General features: G+C 33.0%; 1 protein-coding gene across 6 annotated transcripts; it reads right to left on the bottom strand.

The window, feature by feature from the left end:
* Nucleotides 1–1,942: 1,942 nt before the first annotated feature.
* LOC110618705 lies at nucleotides 1,943–7,007 on the bottom strand. Of its 6 annotated transcripts, none has more exons than XR_006350242.1 (6): nucleotides 6,621–6,959; nucleotides 6,477–6,525; nucleotides 5,858–5,943; nucleotides 4,411–5,380; nucleotides 3,643–4,335; nucleotides 1,943–2,148 (listed from the first exon to the last, which is right to left on the bottom strand). XR_006350242.1 is itself a non-coding variant. In XM_043955145.1 (6 exons), exons 2-5 carry the CDS (start codon nucleotides 5,932–5,934, stop codon nucleotides 3,973–3,975), a joined length of 366 nt encoding a protein of 121 aa, XP_043811080.1. In that variant the 5' UTR covers nucleotides 5,935–5,943; nucleotides 6,621–6,956; the 3' UTR covers nucleotides 1,943–2,148; nucleotides 3,643–3,972. The 6 variants fall into 6 exon arrangements, 1 of the variants encoding a protein (XP_043811080.1); XR_006350243.1 differs by having other exon boundaries at nucleotides 5,159–5,380; nucleotides 6,621–6,957; XR_006350240.1 differs by having other exon boundaries at nucleotides 5,240–5,380; nucleotides 6,621–6,956.
* Between the last annotated feature and the right edge of the window lie 13,717 nt (nucleotides 7,008–20,724).

Genomic DNA, 20,724 nt, shown 5'->3' with positions numbered 1-20,724 from the left:
CTTATCTGACTTTACGATCTTGCTAGAGTTTATAGGGCCAAAGCTAAAAGATTTCTAATAAGTGAAAAATAATAGAATCATCATAAAAAAATAAAATTAATAAAGAGGTACATGTCTAAAGAAATTGATACGTTGTACAAAAAATTTCTCAATAATGTATAGAATAAAATTTATTTATTGAATTAAAATAAATATTTTTAATATTATTGTTTTTTCATCTAAATAGTTAGAGTACTCATATTTATAAACTTAAAGTAAATATTTTATATAGTTTAGTATTTTAAAAGAACATGAGGAATATTTAAAACTTAAAGAAACCAAATAAAAAAAAAGACAGAAGGAGAATATTATTCGATTATTAATTTATTTGTATAATCGAAAGGAAATATTTTATGAAGAAAAGTATAAAATAAATAATATTTCTCTTAATATATGAAATAGATTGAGATGTAAAGTACGTGTGTGGAATTAAATATGAATATCTATTAAATTTATGGATAGTAGAACATGTATTATTAATTTAACTTTAAAAAAGATTAAGACAATTTTAACTCAATTACACGTTAAAAATTTTGTTACAGACAAATAATTTAAAAAGATATTTGAAATTTTCTTAAACAATGCAGAATACTACATGCTATAGTTTTAAAAGTTATATTTTTATTATTAATTAAACTATCAATTTAAGAGAAATTATCGTATAAAGTGTCCATTATTATTAAGAATATGGTAAAGTATTTGACTTTAATTGTATGTAAAAAGTTATATATTACTAGTTATTTATTGAATAAAATAATTTAGCAATTGGTTTAAATTATTTACTCAGTTGGATGCTAAAATAGAATGAAATGTATATTTCATTTAAGTTTTATAATTTATGTTCTATTTCTTTTTACATGGTAATTAAAAAAGTTGTTACATTGTAATTAAAAAAATAATTTAACAACCTCTCAAATTTCCTTTGCAAAGTATTTTATAAGAAAAGTGAGAGCCACTAAACAATTTACTTAGTGTATAGGAATTTACTTTTTCTAGCGCAGGTTATAGTTCCAAGGAGTAGTAGATCAAGATCTACATCGACATAACCAGAGTTATATCATTAGCCATCTTTAGGCCTATTTTGCAAATTTTGTGTAATATTGATTTTGAAAATATATCATGTAAGTTTTAGACATGAAGTTGTATATGGTTGTGAATTAGATATATTTGTAGTTTTTAATTTTTGAGTAAATATATAATTATTAGTATAAGCTTTTGCATTGAGATTAATAAGAGAGCACATGAAGTGTTTGATTTGAGTTAAAATTGTGTTGTCTATTGAAAAAAGTTTGGAGGTTAAGGTTGGAGTTTATAGAAGTATGATTTTACTATTTACAGATAGAATTAGGTTCATATTACATAGAAGATTCTGCCGAATTTTTGATAAAAAAATAAACATGAATTACATATATTAATTATAAGAAAAAATAAGAGAAGTATCATAGAATATGACATCTCCGGCTCGGCTAATTAAATATCCGGGTAGGGGATGTTACATTTAGCGGTATCATAGCTAAGGTTTAGCGGTTCTAGGTATTAAGGAGAAAGGAGAAGTATAAGCAAATGTACATGCCATATAAGTTAAGGTCATGATGTATCTCTAATGCAGATTTTATAGGTTGGTAAAGAATATCATTCGACATTTAACATATTTTAGAGGATAGAGGTGATAGTCGAGTATGGTAATCACAATAATCTATTTAATGCTATGAGAGAACTCCTAATAAAAGTTTATATTCTTTTGAATAAAATGCTAAAGATATTAGCCATAGGGTATAAAAGGAATTCTATAATAGTTACAATGCATTTCAAAAAACAATCAATTTTAGTGTTGTTTCTTATCAAAAAGATAATATTTATAAGTTACAAAATATAGTATTCGGAATATCAGGGCTCAGATGATGGAACATCTGTTGTTTTTCCCACAGTTCCTGTTTGAGAGAAGGCAGAAGATGCAGCACTACCTAAACCATAAACTCGACTTCCTTGCCATCCTCCTGCTGCAGTAATGAACAATTGATCCTCATTAATAGTTCCTCCATCTCCTTCAACATGATCTGATCCCACATTCTGGCTTGAATGTTGTTCTTTTAGCTTCAAATAATTTTCCTAGAAAATCACAGAATAACAGTTCAATTTGAATACTAAAGTAAGAAATAATGGTAATACCTACAAGATATGACAATTATAATATCTGCAAGATATCACATTTACAATACTTGCAAGATATCATAATAGGAAAATCAATCACACAACTGAGAATCATAAACAATTTCCTTGTGAGAATCACCTAGATATCAGAATCATACTTGCAACTGAAAATCAATCAACAACTTAAAATCAATCACACAACTGAGAATCAGTACATGAAGCCTACCAGAATTAGTTACTTGTCATTTTCTGGTGATGCATATTGCAGAATAACTAAACTAGCAAACGCTTTTCTTATTTGTGTACCAAAAAAGTATTTAAATACATGACACAGAGCCAAGCAGCAGTTGCAGAACTTTCTAATTATCTAAGTTCAATTGTCTTGTTGACAGACCATCAAGATAAAAGATCTTCAAGAACAATTAACCTAATTAGACTAGACAATAGCAGCATTTTCCCCAAATAGGCACACAATGAACAAGTTTAGATTTGTCTACATATTAAAGCTAGTTTACCTTGTTGATAGACCATTCTATATGTCATAAGAAGTATAAATTCTGGATCAATTTTGAAAAGAGTAGACACATGTATTTCCCGTCCCTATCACAGGTCCAAATGCAAACTCCATATATAGTATAAGCAGCAGACCATATCCGATTGATCCAACAAAGTTAGACGTAAAGTGACCAACGACCATACAACAACGCCACCTACATTTATGCAAAGGGCATTACAATAAATGCCAGCTTTCAAGGCTTTTTTACGTTTCAAGGAAGAATTTGATAATTAATCTGGCATTAGTAATACTCTGGAGTCTGGACCTTGAACTCTAACAATTACCTGTTATCCACCAAAATCACTTACAAGATAGTTGCACCCCTAAGAAAGTACTCCTGGAAACCAGATTTCTGCATGATATACTAAACATCTAGCCCAGGATTTGAAATGGATACTGTAAGGAGGAACATTTTATCTAACATATACTATAATTAGTAGAACTGCTTACTCTATCAAAATGGATTGCCATTGTATGAGTTATTGCCCTTTTAAATTTTAATTGACACAAGTTCATAATAATCCTATTGAAAGTATTAACTCATTTTCAACATGCATATGAAGGGATGGAGTTATGTGGGAGATAGACTTCTATCAGCAGTGGTTCCCTATGAGGAGAGTGGATGGTATGACGGACAAATGTGGGTGAAGCCACCGGAGGTTAGCACTCTCTCTCTCTCTCTCTCTCTCTCTCTCTCTCTCTCTCTCTTTCTCTAAGCATTTCATTTGCGAGAAAAATATTAAGGCATCACAACAGGTTTTGTAGCTCCTAAAACAAAACTATTAGAGTACTAAACAAAATATATAGACAAAGAAAATGCATAAAAGTATTCAGTATCAATATGACATGCTTTAATGTTTAAGAATGTAAAGCAGTAAAATATAAGCTCAAGTTACCAGTTTGCAACACTTGTACCCAACGTGCAGCCAAAATTTTCCTCAATTTAGCATATACCGGTTGGCGCTAACTCAATTACCTTGTCTTTAACTGAGATATAACGTCAAACAAGAAAAATGTCACAATCTTGTGAAAAAGCAAAAACTAACTTAATAAAAATGAAAGCAACCGGAATCTATATAAAATTTTCAGAAATGTTCCACCAAAGTTGTTAGTTAATTTGTCTAGCCTGGAGACAGATAGAAGTAATGACTCAGCAACTAAGGAAGACATATTGACTATCTTTCTTTTTGCTTTGCAGGCCATAAAATGTTGATCATATGCAAATACTAATAACGAGTCTCCTTTTTCCTCTGGCAGGTCCTGGCTCGTGACAGATTGTTGGGCTCTTACAAGGTATGAATTCATCATCCAGAAAGCTTTGCTACTTGCTAGTGCAATTGACTTAGCCAATTAAATGGTGAAGCACCACCACCTCAGAAAAGAAGTATCCAATCAAGCCAGAGAGGTAACCATATGTTGCATCTTTAAGATCTAGTGATCACTCCTAAACAAGTTTCTTGCACCAATGGAAAACTCTAAACAGTTGGCTTTCAATGAAATTCTTGAATGCTTGTTTTCTTCTTTTTGTATCTTCAAGATCTAATGTTCTATATGCAAGAGCAAGTAAATACATTGCTGGATGGAGTCTCCTGCAATTATATAAATAACAGAAGGGAATTATTCATGTCCTAAAGAGTGCAATTATGCAACATAAATCAACTCACCTACAACTGGAGTTTCAAAAATACAAAGAAAGAGAAGGAAAAAGAAGTCCTTGCATGAAGTGTATACCATGCTTCCTCAGCTAAGAATCAGTACCCACACCTCAAACTCACCATAACAAACACCTCAAACAAAAAAAATTCAATATTTGACAGGATCATTCCAAATACTAATTGATGATAAATTAAATTATTTTTTGGAGAAAAGATCACACAAGGTGAAATTATATTCACAGCAATCAAAATCCAACATCCTAAGTTAATCAATAATCCATGGTATAAAACAAAACTTGAGCTAGCGTTTAATATTGATGAAGGCAATAATGTTGTACAATAATCATATAAATAAATAATATGGATAACTAGGTTTTCCTGGATGACTAATTTGTTTTCTTTTCTTCGTTTACCTTTCAGCTATTTTTTTGTTTATCATGTACCTAACCATATGACAAATAGGTTAAATATGCTGCATGTTTTAAATTGCTGCTCCATAGTAAGACATAATCCAAAAAATGATCCTAAATTAGAGGAAACATTAGAACAAATTCAAGTTTTTTTTTTAAAAAATAAATTAAAAGACCCCAGCATCCTTTTCTTTTTGTTTTGTTTTTCCTTTTATTTTTATTTTTTAACTTCTCAACAGTTCTAGAGAAAAAAAAAAACTACTTGTGTTAATATATTAGTTCAACTGAAGTTAAACTTTCATGTCAGAATAGTTGTTAAAGCCAACAAGTGCAGAAGTAAAACCCACCTCAACCAAAGTTTACTGATGCAAAGTAGGAAGAATTTTGCAATTTGGCTCAGATTTTTGTGAAGATTGTTATCAACTTACTTGTCATATTGTTCACTTTCATCAAAGCCATCCCAATACCTTTGAGACAGAACTGTTCGACCTTTCTTATCTCTACCAAATGTTTCAATATACCAACCGCCTATATCATGCATATCACAACGAGGCTCAAACAGCCAAAATCTGCAGCAACATTTCACAAAAAATTAACAGTGAAAATTTTCTTAAGGAGCATAATGATTTCACATGGTGTTATGATCATGAAACATAGAAAACAATTCTAGTTGCAATTTACTATCTACAAGAATAAGGAAGCTTCAAAGTTCAACCCATTTCAAATGGGTATGACACAAAAATGAAGGTGGGTATTATTGAAATGTTCACCAAAAGCATGTCCCATCTACAGAGTGCCAAACTATCAATACCATTGGCCAGAATGTCAAATAATCAGAAATGCCACTGAGATATTGCCAAGAATATGGGAACATATGATGTAAGCTTGTAACTAAGGCCAAGACTGCCTATTAAATGATACAAACAAAAAAGTAGGAAAAGCACAATTCAACTCAGCCAATTGAAATAAATGGGATGAAGTTTATTGCATCATCCCATAAGAATCATGAATAATCTGTATGGAATAATTGAAATTTTATTTCTTACCTGCTTGGTGGTAATCGAGCTCTACTGCACCTACATTCACAAATAGAAACTTTATCCCCCACTGCATACCAGTACATATGCTTTACCTGAAAAGTTTTCAGCAAAATCATCAATAAAACAACTAAAGAACATGCATATACAGTCATTAGCTGATAGGAATATGGAGTACTCTAGACTAAACTTATTTGATCAATCAAATGCCAATTCAAATCAACATATTGAAAAATTGAAGGACACAATGGCAGCAAATCCAATATATATATATATATATATATATATATATATAGCTTAACTGTTCAATTCAAATCTAAATTAGTTTTAATCCCAAAATAGTTGGGATACACTGTAAGGAAATTTCAGGGACCGTTCTTAGCATTCTCAAAAATTTCAATTCTACCTACAAGCAAAAAGAAACACTGAACAAAAGAAACTGCAAAGGAAAAACAAAACAACTGGAGTGGACAACATGCATAAAATCGGGGGAGGCACAGAGAATTAATTATAGTGGTTTTTTCTCTAGCAGGATTTGGGTTCATATTAGGGAAAGGACTGTGAGTTTGCATAACTTAAAGGATATCTCACTAACAATATATAAACCCAGCATATCTCAAAGGCTCACCAGGAGTGGAGATTAATGATTAAAGTTAAAAAATACTGATGCACCTGCACTGCAAGCACAAAAAAATATATATTCACAATAAAAAAAGGTAACAAACTGCTTCAACTTAAAACAAAACTAATTAATAGATTCAAGGTAAAATACCTCAAAGACTCAGCCACACAGCAGAGGAAACCAATGGGTAGATTAGAGCAGTAGAAAATCGACACAAGGTGGCAGTAGGGTGTCGTTAATACCGTTCGCGATGCAAGATGGCAGCCGATGGGGAGAGCAGATGGCCGACGGCAGGTAGGTCGGGACAGGGAAAAGCAGATTCGGTAAAGAGAAGGGGAGGAAAACAAGGGATTGATATTGAATAAAAATGAAGAATTGATTAGGTTTAGACTTTGGTTTAGGGATTTAGGCAAGGCAGAGGAGGGAAGGGAAAAGAGCAATCGGGAATGGGTTACTATTCGGATAATTTGGTTTAGGAATTAGGTTAGAGTAGCTATGTAAACGGATCGGGTTTGGGTTTTAAAAATAATACCCGTTACGAGTTCGGATTGAATTCGGGTTTTATGTACAGGTACCCACTACTTGAATCCATTTATATAAATAATTAATCTAATATAAAAAATATATTTTATAATAATATTTATAAATTTTTTTTATATATTTTTATTTAAAAATTTAAATTTAAATATTCTTTAGAAATATTATATTTTTTAAATGAAAATTATTAATGAAAAATATTTTTTATATAAATTATTAATTAAAATATATAAAATTAAATGAGTTCGGATTTTATTCGGATAATAATAATCGGGTTTGTGACGGATTCGGATAGTTTAAATTAATTTTTAATCGGGTTCGAAACGGGTTTAGATCTTACTAATATAAATCGGGTTCGGGTTCGGATAGTTTAATTTTCACGGGTACCCTATCCGTTTACATCCCTAGGTTAGAGCATCCCTTAAATTGTCAAAACGACGTCGTTTTATATACCGAATTGAAAATACTTAATTTAAAATTTTAAATAAAATAAAATTTATTTAAAAATTAAATTAAAATTTTAAAAATAAAATGGTCACTGATTGATCGCTATTTTAGAGATTAAAATTAGGGATTAGGGTTAGGGATTATGAATTAGGGATCAGGGATTCGGGATTAGAAATTAGAGATTACGGTTAATTTTATTATAGATTAGGGATTAATTAGGAATTAGGGTTAGAGATTACAAATAAGGGATTAGGAATTAGGGTTAATTTTAAAAATAATACCTGTTGCAGGTTCGAATCAGATTCGGATTTCATGTACAGAGTACCCACTACCCGAATCCGTTTATATAAATAATTAATCTAATATAAAAAATTATATTTTATAATAATATTTATAAATTTTTTTTATATATTTTTATTTAAAAATTTAAATTTAAATATTCTTTAGAAATATTATATTTTTTATATGAAAATTATTAATGAAAAATATTTTTTATATAAATTATTATTTAAAATATATAAGATTAAACGGGTTCGGGTTTTATTCGGATAATAATAATCGAGTTTGGAACGGATTCGGATAGTTTAAATTAATTTTTAATCGGGTTCGGATATTACTAATATAAATCGGGTTCGGGTTCGGGTAGTTTAATTTTCACGGGTACCCTATCCGTTTACATCCCTAGATTAGAGCATCCCTTAAATTGTTAAAACGACGTAGTTTTATATACCGAATTGAAATTATTTAATTTAAAATTTTAAATAAAATAAAATTTAATTAAAAATTAAATTAAAATTTTAAAAATAAAATGGTCGCTGATTGGTCGCTGATTGGTCGTTATTTAGCGACTAATTATTTTAGTCGCTAAATATGGTCGCTAAATATCCCAGCCCAAAAAGTTGTCGCAATTTCGTCGCAAAAATGGTCGCTAATAACTCGCGCCATTAATTCCCGCTAAATTAGCGACCATTTTATATTTGGTCGCTAAATAGCGACCAATTAACGACCAAAAATTGGTCGTTAAGCATTTTGTTAAATAAAAATATTATTTTATTTATTCAGTCGCAGAATGGTCGCTGATTGGTAGCTATATAGCGACCAAAAAATTTGATCGCTAATTTTGGTCGCAATTTCACAGTTTTTTTGTAGTGACAGGAGTTCGTCTAAAAAGAGTTTACGAGGAAATGTATTAGAGAATTATACAAGAGAAACAAGAAAAGGAAGAATTATAAGTAGATGAAATAGACTAGAACATATTAGTAACCAATCTTCTAAGTCATATTTTGATATAAAGATTATTTAATATTGAAATATTGTCTTAACCTTCATGATGAATTAATTAAATTATCATTTTGGGGAACATGAAAGGAAAAGTAAAAGAAGTTTTGAAGGAGTGAATAGTATTTTGAAAATTTAAGGTTTGTTCTCAATTTTTCTTAAATAAATTCTTAATTCTCAATCATGTTAAATTTAAAATTTCGTTATCTTGATGAAATAGATTTAAACAAATAATATTTAAATTATAGTGCATGTTTAAAGCTTGAACAAATGATAGCATTAAGAAATAAAAATTCTTAGTACAAATATGTAAATGGCCAAAATTTTATAACAAGGATTTAAGTGAAATTTTATCACTTTCATTTAATAAAATTGTAATTTGATTAAAATTTAAATATAGTGTAGAATAATTGGACCAAAAAGAAATTTTCAGTATAATTGAAATAAATTGACCAAAATACCATGGAGAGTAAAATTGAAGTTTTACTATTAATCTATGACAAATTGAAATTGGGGTTAAATTTCATAATATTAAACTTATATGGATTAAAAATGAAAATTTGATAGGAAAACCATTGAAGTGGCCGAATAGGTGTTGAAGAAATGTAATTGTTTATATATTAATTCTATATAAAATTATTTGTAATCGGGTAAACTTGACCAATTAAAAAAAAAAAAGAAGAAAAAGAAGAAGAAGGAGTTAGTAAGGAACAAAAACGTTCATCTTGGTAAAGTCATGTGGAAAAAAAAAACCATAAGGTAAAAGAGGCCACCCAAGAGAGCAAATAAATAATAAAATAATAGTATCTTCAGCTCTTTATTCCAGGTAAAATTTCGAGGACGGAATCTTTTATAAAATGAATAGAGTTTTTTTTTTTTTTTTTTTAAGTCAAAATGAATAGAGTTGTAATGCCCTGAAAATTCAGGTCATAAATAATACAATTTCTGATAAGTGAATAGTACTATCCAAAAGGCATTTGGCATTTTTACCATCCATAAATAGTACTATTCAAATAATGATCAAATAATTAATTTAAAATTAAAATAAATCTATTAGAATGGTGAAAAGTTAAAATGAAAAAAAAAATCAATCTATGAACTTATTTGATATTATTAAAAAAATAGAATTAAAGAAAAATGTGCCATAAATTATCTTAGACTAAATTTAGGAAGGATATATTTGATTAAATAAATAAAAAATTGAAAAAAAATGTGTAATAGGGAAGAAATGTAAGGTCAATGTATAATTATGAACTTTACTATAGACTCTTAACACTTGGTCTATTTCTAACCATTTTTTTTTTTTTAAAAAAAAAAGAGAAAAGTGAAAAATATCTAGAACAACCCATCCCCATCCCCATCTTCCTCTTCTTCCTTCCTCCTTGCCGTATGGAGGGAAAAATTCTCCACCACTCTCCACCACCTTCATACTAAATTTCCTTTTTAATATGCAAAAATTACTTTTTCACTTTACCCAAGTCCTTTCTTAGGTAAATATTCAAGAAAGGAGTAGGAGATGAAGAGAAATTCAAGGTTGGAGAAAGAGGGAATAGTGACCAGAAATTTTAAAAGTACGTTGGAGATTTTAATTTATAAGGGTTTATTATCATATTTACAAGAATTGTTAAGAGAGAAATCGGATTTATTTGATTTATTTTCTTGTGATTCATGAAAATAAGTTGAGAAAAATTTGGAAAATTTGAAAGGAAAAGAAAGGGAGCTTAAAAAGGAAAAAGAAGAGAAGAAAGAGTTGAGATTTTGAAGAAAAAGGTTTATGGTCAATTTTTCTAGACAAGTAAATAGTACTTAAATTATAGTGAATATTTACACTTAGAATAAATGAAAAAAATGATAAAATGAAAAAAATTTAATATTAATATATAATTTGGCGAAAATTCAAGACAATGGCTAAAATAAAATTTTATTGTTTTCTATATGTCAAATTTAAAGTTTTAGATAAGTTTAATAATGAAAATTATGAAAATTACTTAGAATTTAAAAATTTGCATATGAAAATAGTAATTTGGACTAAAATAAAGATATTAAAATTCTTTTGCATGTTAAAATATTTGTATTTACCGCCATTAAGTTTTAAGAGTCTCACTCAATCCAATATATAACTCATTTATTAAGAGAGCCCAAGCATTAAAATAAATTCAAAAAATATAATATAAAATATTTGTATTTATCACCATTTAGTTTTAGAAGTCTAGTCAACTTAATACATAACTCATTAATTAGGAGAGCCTAATGCAACCTTGATATGTATCATATGCATAAATTAAGATAATATTTTCTAATGTCACTGTAGAGTATTAAGAGGAGACAAATTATATAAATAAATGAAATGATAAACTAAGTATTTAATTTAAGAAAAAAAACTCCTACTATCCAAAAAAATAAACGAAATCGAGCATTCACTCAGTGAGTTCATATATTGAATATTAATATAATTTTTATAAATTTATCTAAAACTAATAAAATCTAAAATGAAATGTACGAAAAATATATATCTAAAATAATTAATTGAAATTCACATAAAACGATAACAAGAAATCACACACGCTTGTGCATGCACCATCACAACTCTCTGAATCCAATTGGTACAGTGCTACCAACTCAAACCGATTCTTTTTAGTTTTAAATATAAGAGACGATAAGCTCAACTCAAGATAATGTATCATAATTTTCTATATCCATAAGGATCATATTCTAAGTAAGATTAACTCAACTCGATCTTTTCATCTAATCTATATTCACCATATACTACATATATACTCGTTGACTTGATTACAAATTATCCTCAATAAAAATTCACAGGCAATAATAAAAAATAAATATGTAATAATTAAAATATTGTTAACTATATAAATAAAATATTTACATAAAAATCATAAGACATGGCCATATCAAACATATATAAATAATATTAAAATTATAAAATATTTAATATTTAACACACAAATTTATTGACTCAACCACTGTTGGCTCAGCTAAAGGAAAGACGACGGTCAATATAGATTACTTATAAAGACATATTAACATCTATCAAATACTAATTATAGATAAAATAAATAAACTATATAAACATAAATTTAATAGCAACCATACAGGGTCTCGAGCCTAATAACAATTTGTTAATGTCTATCACTGACCTAAAAAAACTTAATTCCATATCGAAAAGTCTTATAACACTCCTTATCCGTTCAGGTGATAAACCAAGTTGGTGATGCCACATTGAATGACATTTATATTTATTTCCTTTTATTTGTTTAACATTCAAATCAAGCATTTTTTTAAAGGAAAATCAGGCATGGTCTCCTAATATTTTTGACATTTCCTATCTGTAAACAATTCAAAATAGACTTATATAAACTCAAATCTTAACCCCACAAGCTATTTTCAATTCTTAACAAAATTTTCAAGCACTTCTTGACGGGTGTCGAATCCGTCAATTTAAAATTTACTTCCCTTCTTTAAATTGACAAGAACATGTAGACATTGAAAATTGAGAAACAAATAAATAATGTAATTGAAAATTGAGAAACAAATAATTAATTAAAACTTTCAGCTGAACGTAATCAAATTGAGGTGTTTTGCAGATGATCATTGGCCAGAAAAATAATTCATGTTATTATCTATTGTTTGGTTATAGTGGTCAAATACGCGAATCCCACCAATTATTCCTTACGAATAAATTAATCCGCTTCGCGCTTAAATTAATTCATAGTTAACTAACGACTCTAACACGCGTATAGATTTAATTAGTCAACTGCATTAAGAGAGAAGAATCTAAACTGATCAATAAAAACACGTGTTTTATTTAAATCAAATCTACTAATTTCTTAATATAAACTAATATATCAATTGCTACTTATTATTAATCTAATTAAACATTACGGATTTAATTAGATTAATTAGCAATATGTTATGTTTTCGAGAGATTCAATGGGCCCCTTGAATTTTCAAGAAAACAACAATGGAGGTGGTGTTCCTCGAATTCAAAAATTAGTAGAAAATAAAAATAAGATGAAGAGAGTTGTAGTGCATAACCTCACAACTTGAACAAATCTCAATTTAATTTAACCTTCAACTGAAAAATAATTGTTTAGCCACTCATGGCCATAATAAAATTATAACAATTAAGCAAAAGAAGAAGAAAAAAAATGAAGAAGAGAGTGGGGGGCAGCAAGAGAGGAAATGAGAGTGAGAGGTAGAATATGATTCCTAAGTTTAATGTTAGAAGCCTTTATATAGGCACAAAAAGATAAAACTTAATAATTTAAAATAAAATCTACTCCTTCTATCTTATCTCTATCCTAATCTTATGCCTATCCTAATCTGATTGAGTTTGATTCAACTTGACCCATTTGAAGCTGATATTATCCTTGCTTAGGTGGCAAAATCTATCTTTATCTCCCTATCGCTATCGCGTGCTACAGGTTTGGTCAAGGTTGTAGCCTCCCAGTATAAAAAATTCTTTAATTCAGCATTTTCTTCCTTTTCTCAACTTCTGCTCACTAACCTGTCCAAAATCAAATTCAAATTAAAATTAAATATTTATATCAAAATTACAGTAAAATCAAGGAATTAAATGAGGAAAAAATTGTGAGTTTTTGCAACTCATCAGATTCCCCCACACTTGCACCTTTGCTTATCCTCAAGCACAGAAATTAAAATGAAATAATAAAATACAGCCTTGTCCTCAACCAATCTAAAATTTAATTTGTCCAAAACAAATAACCAAATTGTCATGCAATAGGATGATAGCAGAAATAGCTTAATTTCACCAAAGTTCACTTCAACAAGTTTCACATTTAAAATGTGTTTCTCAAGACATAAATTTGGTCCTCAATTCATTTTCAAGCACATAAAATATTAGAATTCCATATAATATTAAACTGCCCTTTTTAAAGAATAGAATCTTAGGAACTCTTAACTAGACCAATAAAATTTAAAGATTTAGGGCTTTATTATTTATTATTTACACTTCCTACTATATCTTGCCTGAAATCGATAAAGTGAACGTGAAACAAATGGTTATTGGGCTACTTGCCACAGGTGATTCAGCTCAAGTGGCTACTAGCTCCACTCATAGTTACCTAATAAAAAGGTGTGGGCGAGTTTTTAAACGGCCTAAAAAGGGGGTGATACTCTCCCAAACACCGATTTCTCCATACGGAATCACCTTAAGGGGTCACCAAGTACCGCACTACTTGGGCCATCGGGTTGGTAACCAATTGATCAAGCAACTAGAGGAATGGATCATAGGAGTGCATTTATTTCTGATTTTTATTTTTTTTCTTATTTTTCATTGATGACACCCCTTAATTTCTACATAAACATATAGTCTAGAAAATATCCTTTAATTCATTCTCAACAAAGGGCAGTAACTCATTTAAAAGAACATGCATTCATTACCCAACTATTTAAATAAGGACCATACATCATGAGCTTTCAAAACAAGCCTTAAAAATAAAACTAATAAAATAAACAATGATAAAGTTATTCTATTTAAGCCAGCATACAAATGGCTTAAGAACTTAAATTCTATGATAAATGATATATTAATTTCTCATGGCAAGTAAGGAGCTGTAAAAAAAAATTATTTATTTATTATTGTTTTACTTTTTTTAAAAAAAAATGATGCCAATACTAGAAATCATAAAAATTAAATCTAAGAAATAATTTAAAGTACAAGTGCTGAGAAGCTGCTGAGAATCATAAAAACAGATCAAGTGTTTATAGACTTGGGCAAGCCTCTAACTCAAACACTAAAAACTCAAAGAAAAATGGCAGAAAAATGACAAAAAGAATAAAAATTCTCAAAAATTTCAGAATGTTCATCAATCATCAATCAATCTCATCAAGCACAAAAAAAAAAAACACTTCAATTTCCATACCACATCTCCCCCCACACTTACTCCTCACATTGTCCTTAATGCGGAAAAAATTCAATCAACGGGAAGTCCACAAAATAAAATAAAAGTAAGTTGAAGAAAACTTCCTTGAAGAGTAAGTCCATAGAACTCAAGCTGGTGGTGGTTGGATTGCATTTTTCGGTCTTGGAGGTGCTTCAGGATCTCAGGTTTCACCTCCTCATCATCATAAATCATCTCATCTGCAAACGCTGGCGTGTGGTTGCATTCGGCGAGGAAGTGGATGGCGACGGAGGCAGCGGTGTCGGCATCGAGGAGGTGGCAATCAGTGAGGCTGGACTCGCGATTTGGCAAAAAAGGCGTGGCTAGGCTGGCAATTAGCGGTGAAGACGTCGCGATTGGCGAAGGGGGCGCTGCGTCCGACTATAAAGGTTGCACAGGCTTCGCGATCAGTGGAGGGACGCGTGACCGGCGATGATGGAGCGTCCACTGGTTCGGTCGCGCGCGAGGCCGGGTTGCCGCGTTCTATGGGATCGTGGTCTACTGGCGGTGCGACGAGCGGTGGCTCCCGCTTGAAGCTCTAGTGGTGGAGGAAGTGACGCGGGAGGAGGCGGCGCTGGCCATCTGCAGGAAAAAAAAAAGATAGAAGATGAAGATGATAGGAGAGAGAAAGAATTAGGTTTTCATTTTATTTATATATTTTTTATTAATTTTTTTTTGCTTTTATTTATTTTTTATATTTTTGAAGTAGAAAATAAGATGAAGTAGAACATAACTTACCTTCCTTTGGGAGCAATTTTAAAAATAATAACTTACATCCAAAAAGGTTCCCTAAAGTCTCAAATTGCCTAGAAAATCCAATCTGCTCCAAAAATAACAAATAAATTAATTTAAAACAAAAATTAAAAGGAAAACTTACTTGTGACTCTACAGGCTTGGGCAAGCCTGTAATCTTGAGTTGCCTCCCAAACAACGCCCTTGTTTATTATCCTAGGCTGGACAGTGGTATGTTAAGCTTCATCCACTTCTATCTTCGTATTCATTCAACACCTGACAGTGCGGTTGTCGAAGCCGGTCAAAAATAACCTTCTTGGTTATCTACAATTTACAACTGCAGATAGTGGTGAAGGATCGAATCCACAGAGAATTGATTACTTATTTATTTTTCCCAATCAAGACCAAGAGAACTAATTGAAAACACAATTGAAAGCAAGTAATTGAAAGCTGAATGAAAGTAAAGTGCAATAAAAGTAAAAAGGAGGGTTTTGAGATTGAATTGTCTAACAACTATTGAAAACAATTAAAACAGCAAGTAATTAAAACTAAAGAGGAAATCAATATGAGAAAAGTCTAGTTGAAGATATGGATCCACTTTGGTTGTTTGGGTTGATCATTGAAACTTAGGTTTTCCTAATTCATTCAATAGATTAGTTATGGGGGTGGAAAACGCTTGTCACCACCATGTCTCTCCTTATGATTAAATCAATTAGGGAACGTCCTCTAATCAATTACTAATTAATAAATTGCCAAGGAACGTTCTTGGGCCATAGGCATCAAAACAATTGTCAATTGCATAAAGAATGAGAGAGATCCAATCCTAGCTACTCAAACGCTTGAGATGTTGCTAGATCATGCAATTCCTTAGTTTTTACACCAAGTGTTCTTAGGTCAGAATATTTCCAGCAATTACGGACTAACAAATATCCTAACCAACATTCAACTATGTAATACCCGGCTAGAGTTTGGCATAAGAATTCTACTTTCTGGTGGAATCTCGGATGTCAGAACCCTCTAGAAGGGTAGTAGCTATGTTTTTCTAAAGGATGTGCGTAGGTTTTAATGGTTTAAGTACAAAAGGAAATGAGTTTTTGAAAGAAAAGAGCCAAGGAAGAAATGCAAGGTTCGGCCGCCGAAAGTGAAGTTTGGCCGTTGAACGTTGCATGGTTTTGGTTTCATGTTTGGCCGCCGAAGGTGGTCTAGCCAGCCACCTATAAAAGGCCCTAGGTCGGTGAATGGATAAGATTTTTCTTTCCAGTCATAGACAGAGGTGAGATCATGTTCTTCCTTGGGTGCTCTTCATGTTTTCTTCAAATCTTTCAAAGTTTTGATGGGTTTTATGTTGTTTTGAAGCTTTTAAGCAAACTCAACCAAAAGTTTTATACTTGGAGACTTTGAGGGGAGAGTTTCTCCAGATCTCCACGTTGGGATCGTTTATCTTCTTGTTTATAAGAGGTAAGTGAAGATCATGAACTTCTTTTTATGCTTTATACAAGTTTTATGGAGTTTTATGGGTAGAGATGCATGTTTAGGTTAAGAGGAGTTTTTGGTTAATTTGTGGTCAAAGCATGCTTATGTGTTTAGTTGTGATGTTTGTTGGGGTTTTAAGTTAGTTTTGGACCCCTTTGTGCCTATACTTGAGTATATGCAGGTTGTGAAATTGTTGGTTGCATGTTTGAGTGAAGTTTGGGTTGGTTTGCATGAAGCAGAACACATTTCTGCCTTACTGGAGAATCCAGTTTCGGCCGCCAAAAGAGGGTTCGGCCGCCGAACATGCTAAGGAGGTGGTTTCGGCTGCCTAAGCTTGCCCAAGCTTGCCCCCGAAAGTTTGGACTTTCGGCTTTGGAGGGGGGCTTCGGCCACCGAAGGTTAGAGACTTTCGTCTCTGGAGAGGACTTTCGGCAGCCGAAGTGCCGCCGAAAGTGCTTGAGGTTCGGCTCTGGAAGGGACTTTCGGCCGCCGAACCTACCGCCGAAAGTGCCCTGTCCAGCCTTCTTTTGCATGGTTTATGTGATTCTTTTAGGATGTTTTAAGGGGGTTTTGGGGAGTATTCTAGAGTTGTTCTAGAGTTAGTTTGGTCCCTCAGTTTGAGTCCACCTGTGTAGGAACGGACCAGAGGAACCGAAGAGAGCAGCAGTGAGCACTGCTTCAGAGTATTCAGAGTCAGTTCAGAGTCAGCCAGAGGTGAGTGGAACTAAACTTAATGTTTTAAATTGAGCAATTCAATACTTTTAGCATGTTCCATGCATCATGATATGTAATAGGTTAAGTGCACTAGACTACACTAATGTGACGCATTGCATTATTCTATGCTTGTACGGATCGGACATAGTTTGGATTCATTAGCCCTCCGATAAAGACCTGAGGAGCCCTGAGAGGGCCGGGCACAGCGCACCATAAAGGGTGTGATAAAGTCCTGAGGAGCTCCTTTGTGGGCCGGGCACAGAATAGAGGGAGTTTTGAATCCGTCCGTCTGAGATGGGTGATTTACTTGTGATGTGATGCATTCCATGTGAGCATGTTTTATTAACATGTTTTATTTGTTCTACTCACTGGGCTAGTATAGCTCATCCCTCTCCTTTAACCCCAGTCTTGCAGGATCAGAGTTAAGGGAAAGTTCAGCAGGGTACAAGAAGAGTAAAGAGTTTTGTAATAGCATAGTGTGGACATGTAATATTGTAAAGAAATGTGTTAGTATCGTATAGTGTAGAGTATAGTTCTTGACCCATGTTGTAAATCCTTTTTGTATACATGGTCTGTTTATTTTATGTAAATTTTTTTATGAGTATGTGAAAACCAGGCTTAACAAAGTATGAGTTGAACCTGTCTAGAGCATTGATGAGAGCTCTAGTAAGGGGTTCTGTAGTACAGAGATAGTGCATGCACAGGTTGAGCCTTGTTTCAAAGTAAAGTTTTATGTTTTTATAGAAAATGTATGATCATGTATGAGATTTTACAGGTACTCAGAGAGTATAACAGGCTTGCTACGAGTCCCGGCGACCTTAAGTCGACCTGGATCCTAGCGCCGGTAGCGGTCCGATTTTCGGGTCGTTATAGATTGGTATCAGAGCCCTAGGTTCATACGGTCGGACCTAGAGAGTGTGTCGGGCTCATAGAGGTGATAGTTGGTCAAGCACAATAGGCAAACATGTCCACTAGGATAGGATGTTGAGTCCTGTCTATTATATGATGTGTAATGCCATGACTTATGCATGTGCATCGTTGATATGTGATGTTTATATGCTGATGTGTGTTGTTATGTGTTGTTTTCCAGAAAGTTAAGATGAGAGGAACTCGTCGATCTGCACGATTGACTGGAGTCCCACCCGAAAGTGAGGGTGTAGCTGCTCGTCCTCCCGCGTTGCCAAGGGCAATGTCTCAGAGATCAAGTAGGGAGGGTACGTCAAGGGACCCTAGAAGGTCTTTTGACGAGAGCAGAAGAGGAGCAGAAAGAGGAGGGAGTTCAGAGGAAGTGAGGGAGGCTATGGATATGGATCAGCAAAGAGAGGAAAGCATGGGTATGGGCAGGTCTGAAGAGGGTGAAAATGGAACATCAGAAGCCGACTGGAATGCTTAACCCACTGCCGATTCCAGAGTGGAAATGGGAGAACATAGCTATGGATTTTTTAGTGGGCTTACCGGCAGTGTCCAACAGATTAGACTCCATATGGGTGATTGTGGACAGACTGTTGAAATCTGCTCATTTCATCCCTGTTCGGAGCACTTACTCTGTGGATAAGTTAGCACAGGTTTATTTGGAAGAGATAGTAAGGTTGCATAGAGTTCTAGTGTCTATAGTCTCAGATAGAGGACCTCAGTTCACCTCCAGATTTTGACGGAGTCTGCAAAGTGCTATGGGTACAAGGTTAGATTTCAGCACTACTTTCCATCCACAGACTGACGGACAGTCAGAGAGGACCATCCAGACCATAGAGGATATGCTCAGAATGTGTGTGTTAGACTTTGGCGGTTCTTGGAGACAGCATCTACCCTTGGTGGAGTTTGCCTACAATAACAGCCATCATGCTAACATAGGAATGGCTCCTTATGAAGCTTTGTATGGGAGGAAGTGCAGATCACCTGTTTGCTTGGAAGAAGTAGGAGAGGCGGCTCTTGCAGGGCCGGAGATAGTAGAGATCACCAGCAGAGTGGTGCCCATGATCAGAGAGAGAATCAAGACTGCTCAGAGCAGACAGAAAAGCTATGCAGATATCCGCAGGAAGCAGATAGAGTTTCAGAAAGGTGATATGGTATTGTTGAAAGTGTCTCCAATGAAGGGAGTGGTTCGCTTTGGGAAGAAGGGTAACCTAGCTCCATGATTCATCGGACCCTTTGAGATCTTGCAGAAGATCGGGAATGTGTCGTATAAACTAGATTTACATGCTTCTATGGAAAGAATTCACCCGGTGTTTCATGTTTCTATGCTACGGAAGTTCGTGTCGGATCCGAGTAAGGTTCTTAGTGAGCTTGAAGTGGAGATCCTTGGAGATCTCACCTATGTAGAGCAGCCAGTGCGAATCCTAGACACGCAGATCAGAAAGCTAAGGAACAAGGAAATTCCAATGGTGAAAGTCCTTTGGAACCACCACAATCTAGAAGAGTGCACCTGGGAGACACGGGAGTCTATGCTTCAGCAATATCCATATCTGTTTTACAGTTAGTTTTCCTCCTTTTTATGTGTTTGATTGTGTAAGGAACATTCGGGGATGAATGTTCTTAAGGGGGGGAGAATATAATACCCGGCTAGAGTCCGGCATCGGAATTCTACTTTCCGGTAGAATCTCGGATGTCGAAACCCTCTAGAAGGGTAGTAGCTATGTTTTTCTAAAGGATGTGCGTATGTTTTAATGGTTTAAGTACAAAAGGAAATGAGTTTTTGAAAGAAAAGAGCCAAGGAAGAAATGCAAGGTTTGACCGCCGAAAATGAAGTTCGGCCGCCGAACGTTGTATGGTTTTGGTTTCATGTTTGGCCGCCGAAGGTGGTCTGGCCAGCCACCTATAAAAGGCCCTACGTCGGTGAATGGATAAGATTTTTCTTTCCAGTCACAGACAGAGGTGAGATCATGTTCTTCCTTGGGTGCTCTTCATGTTTTCTTCAAATCTTTCAAAGTTTTGATGGGTTTTATGTTGTTTTGAAGCTTTTGAGCAAACTCAACCAAAAGTTTTGTACTTGGAGACTTTGAGGGGAGAGTTTCTCCAGATCTCCACGTTGGGATCGTTTATCTTCTTATTTATAAGAGGTAAGTGAAGATCCTGAACTTCTTTTCATGCTTCATACAAGTTTTATGGAGTTTTATGGGTAGAGATGCATGTTTAGGTTAAGAGGAGTTTTTGGT

This window comes from Manihot esculenta, chromosome 1, assembly GCF_001659605.2.
Source record: "Manihot esculenta cultivar AM560-2 chromosome 1, M.esculenta_v8, whole genome shotgun sequence".
NCBI lineage: Eukaryota > Viridiplantae > Streptophyta > Magnoliopsida > Malpighiales > Euphorbiaceae > Manihot > Manihot esculenta.
This window is presented reverse-complemented; position numbering and strand designations above follow the sequence as displayed.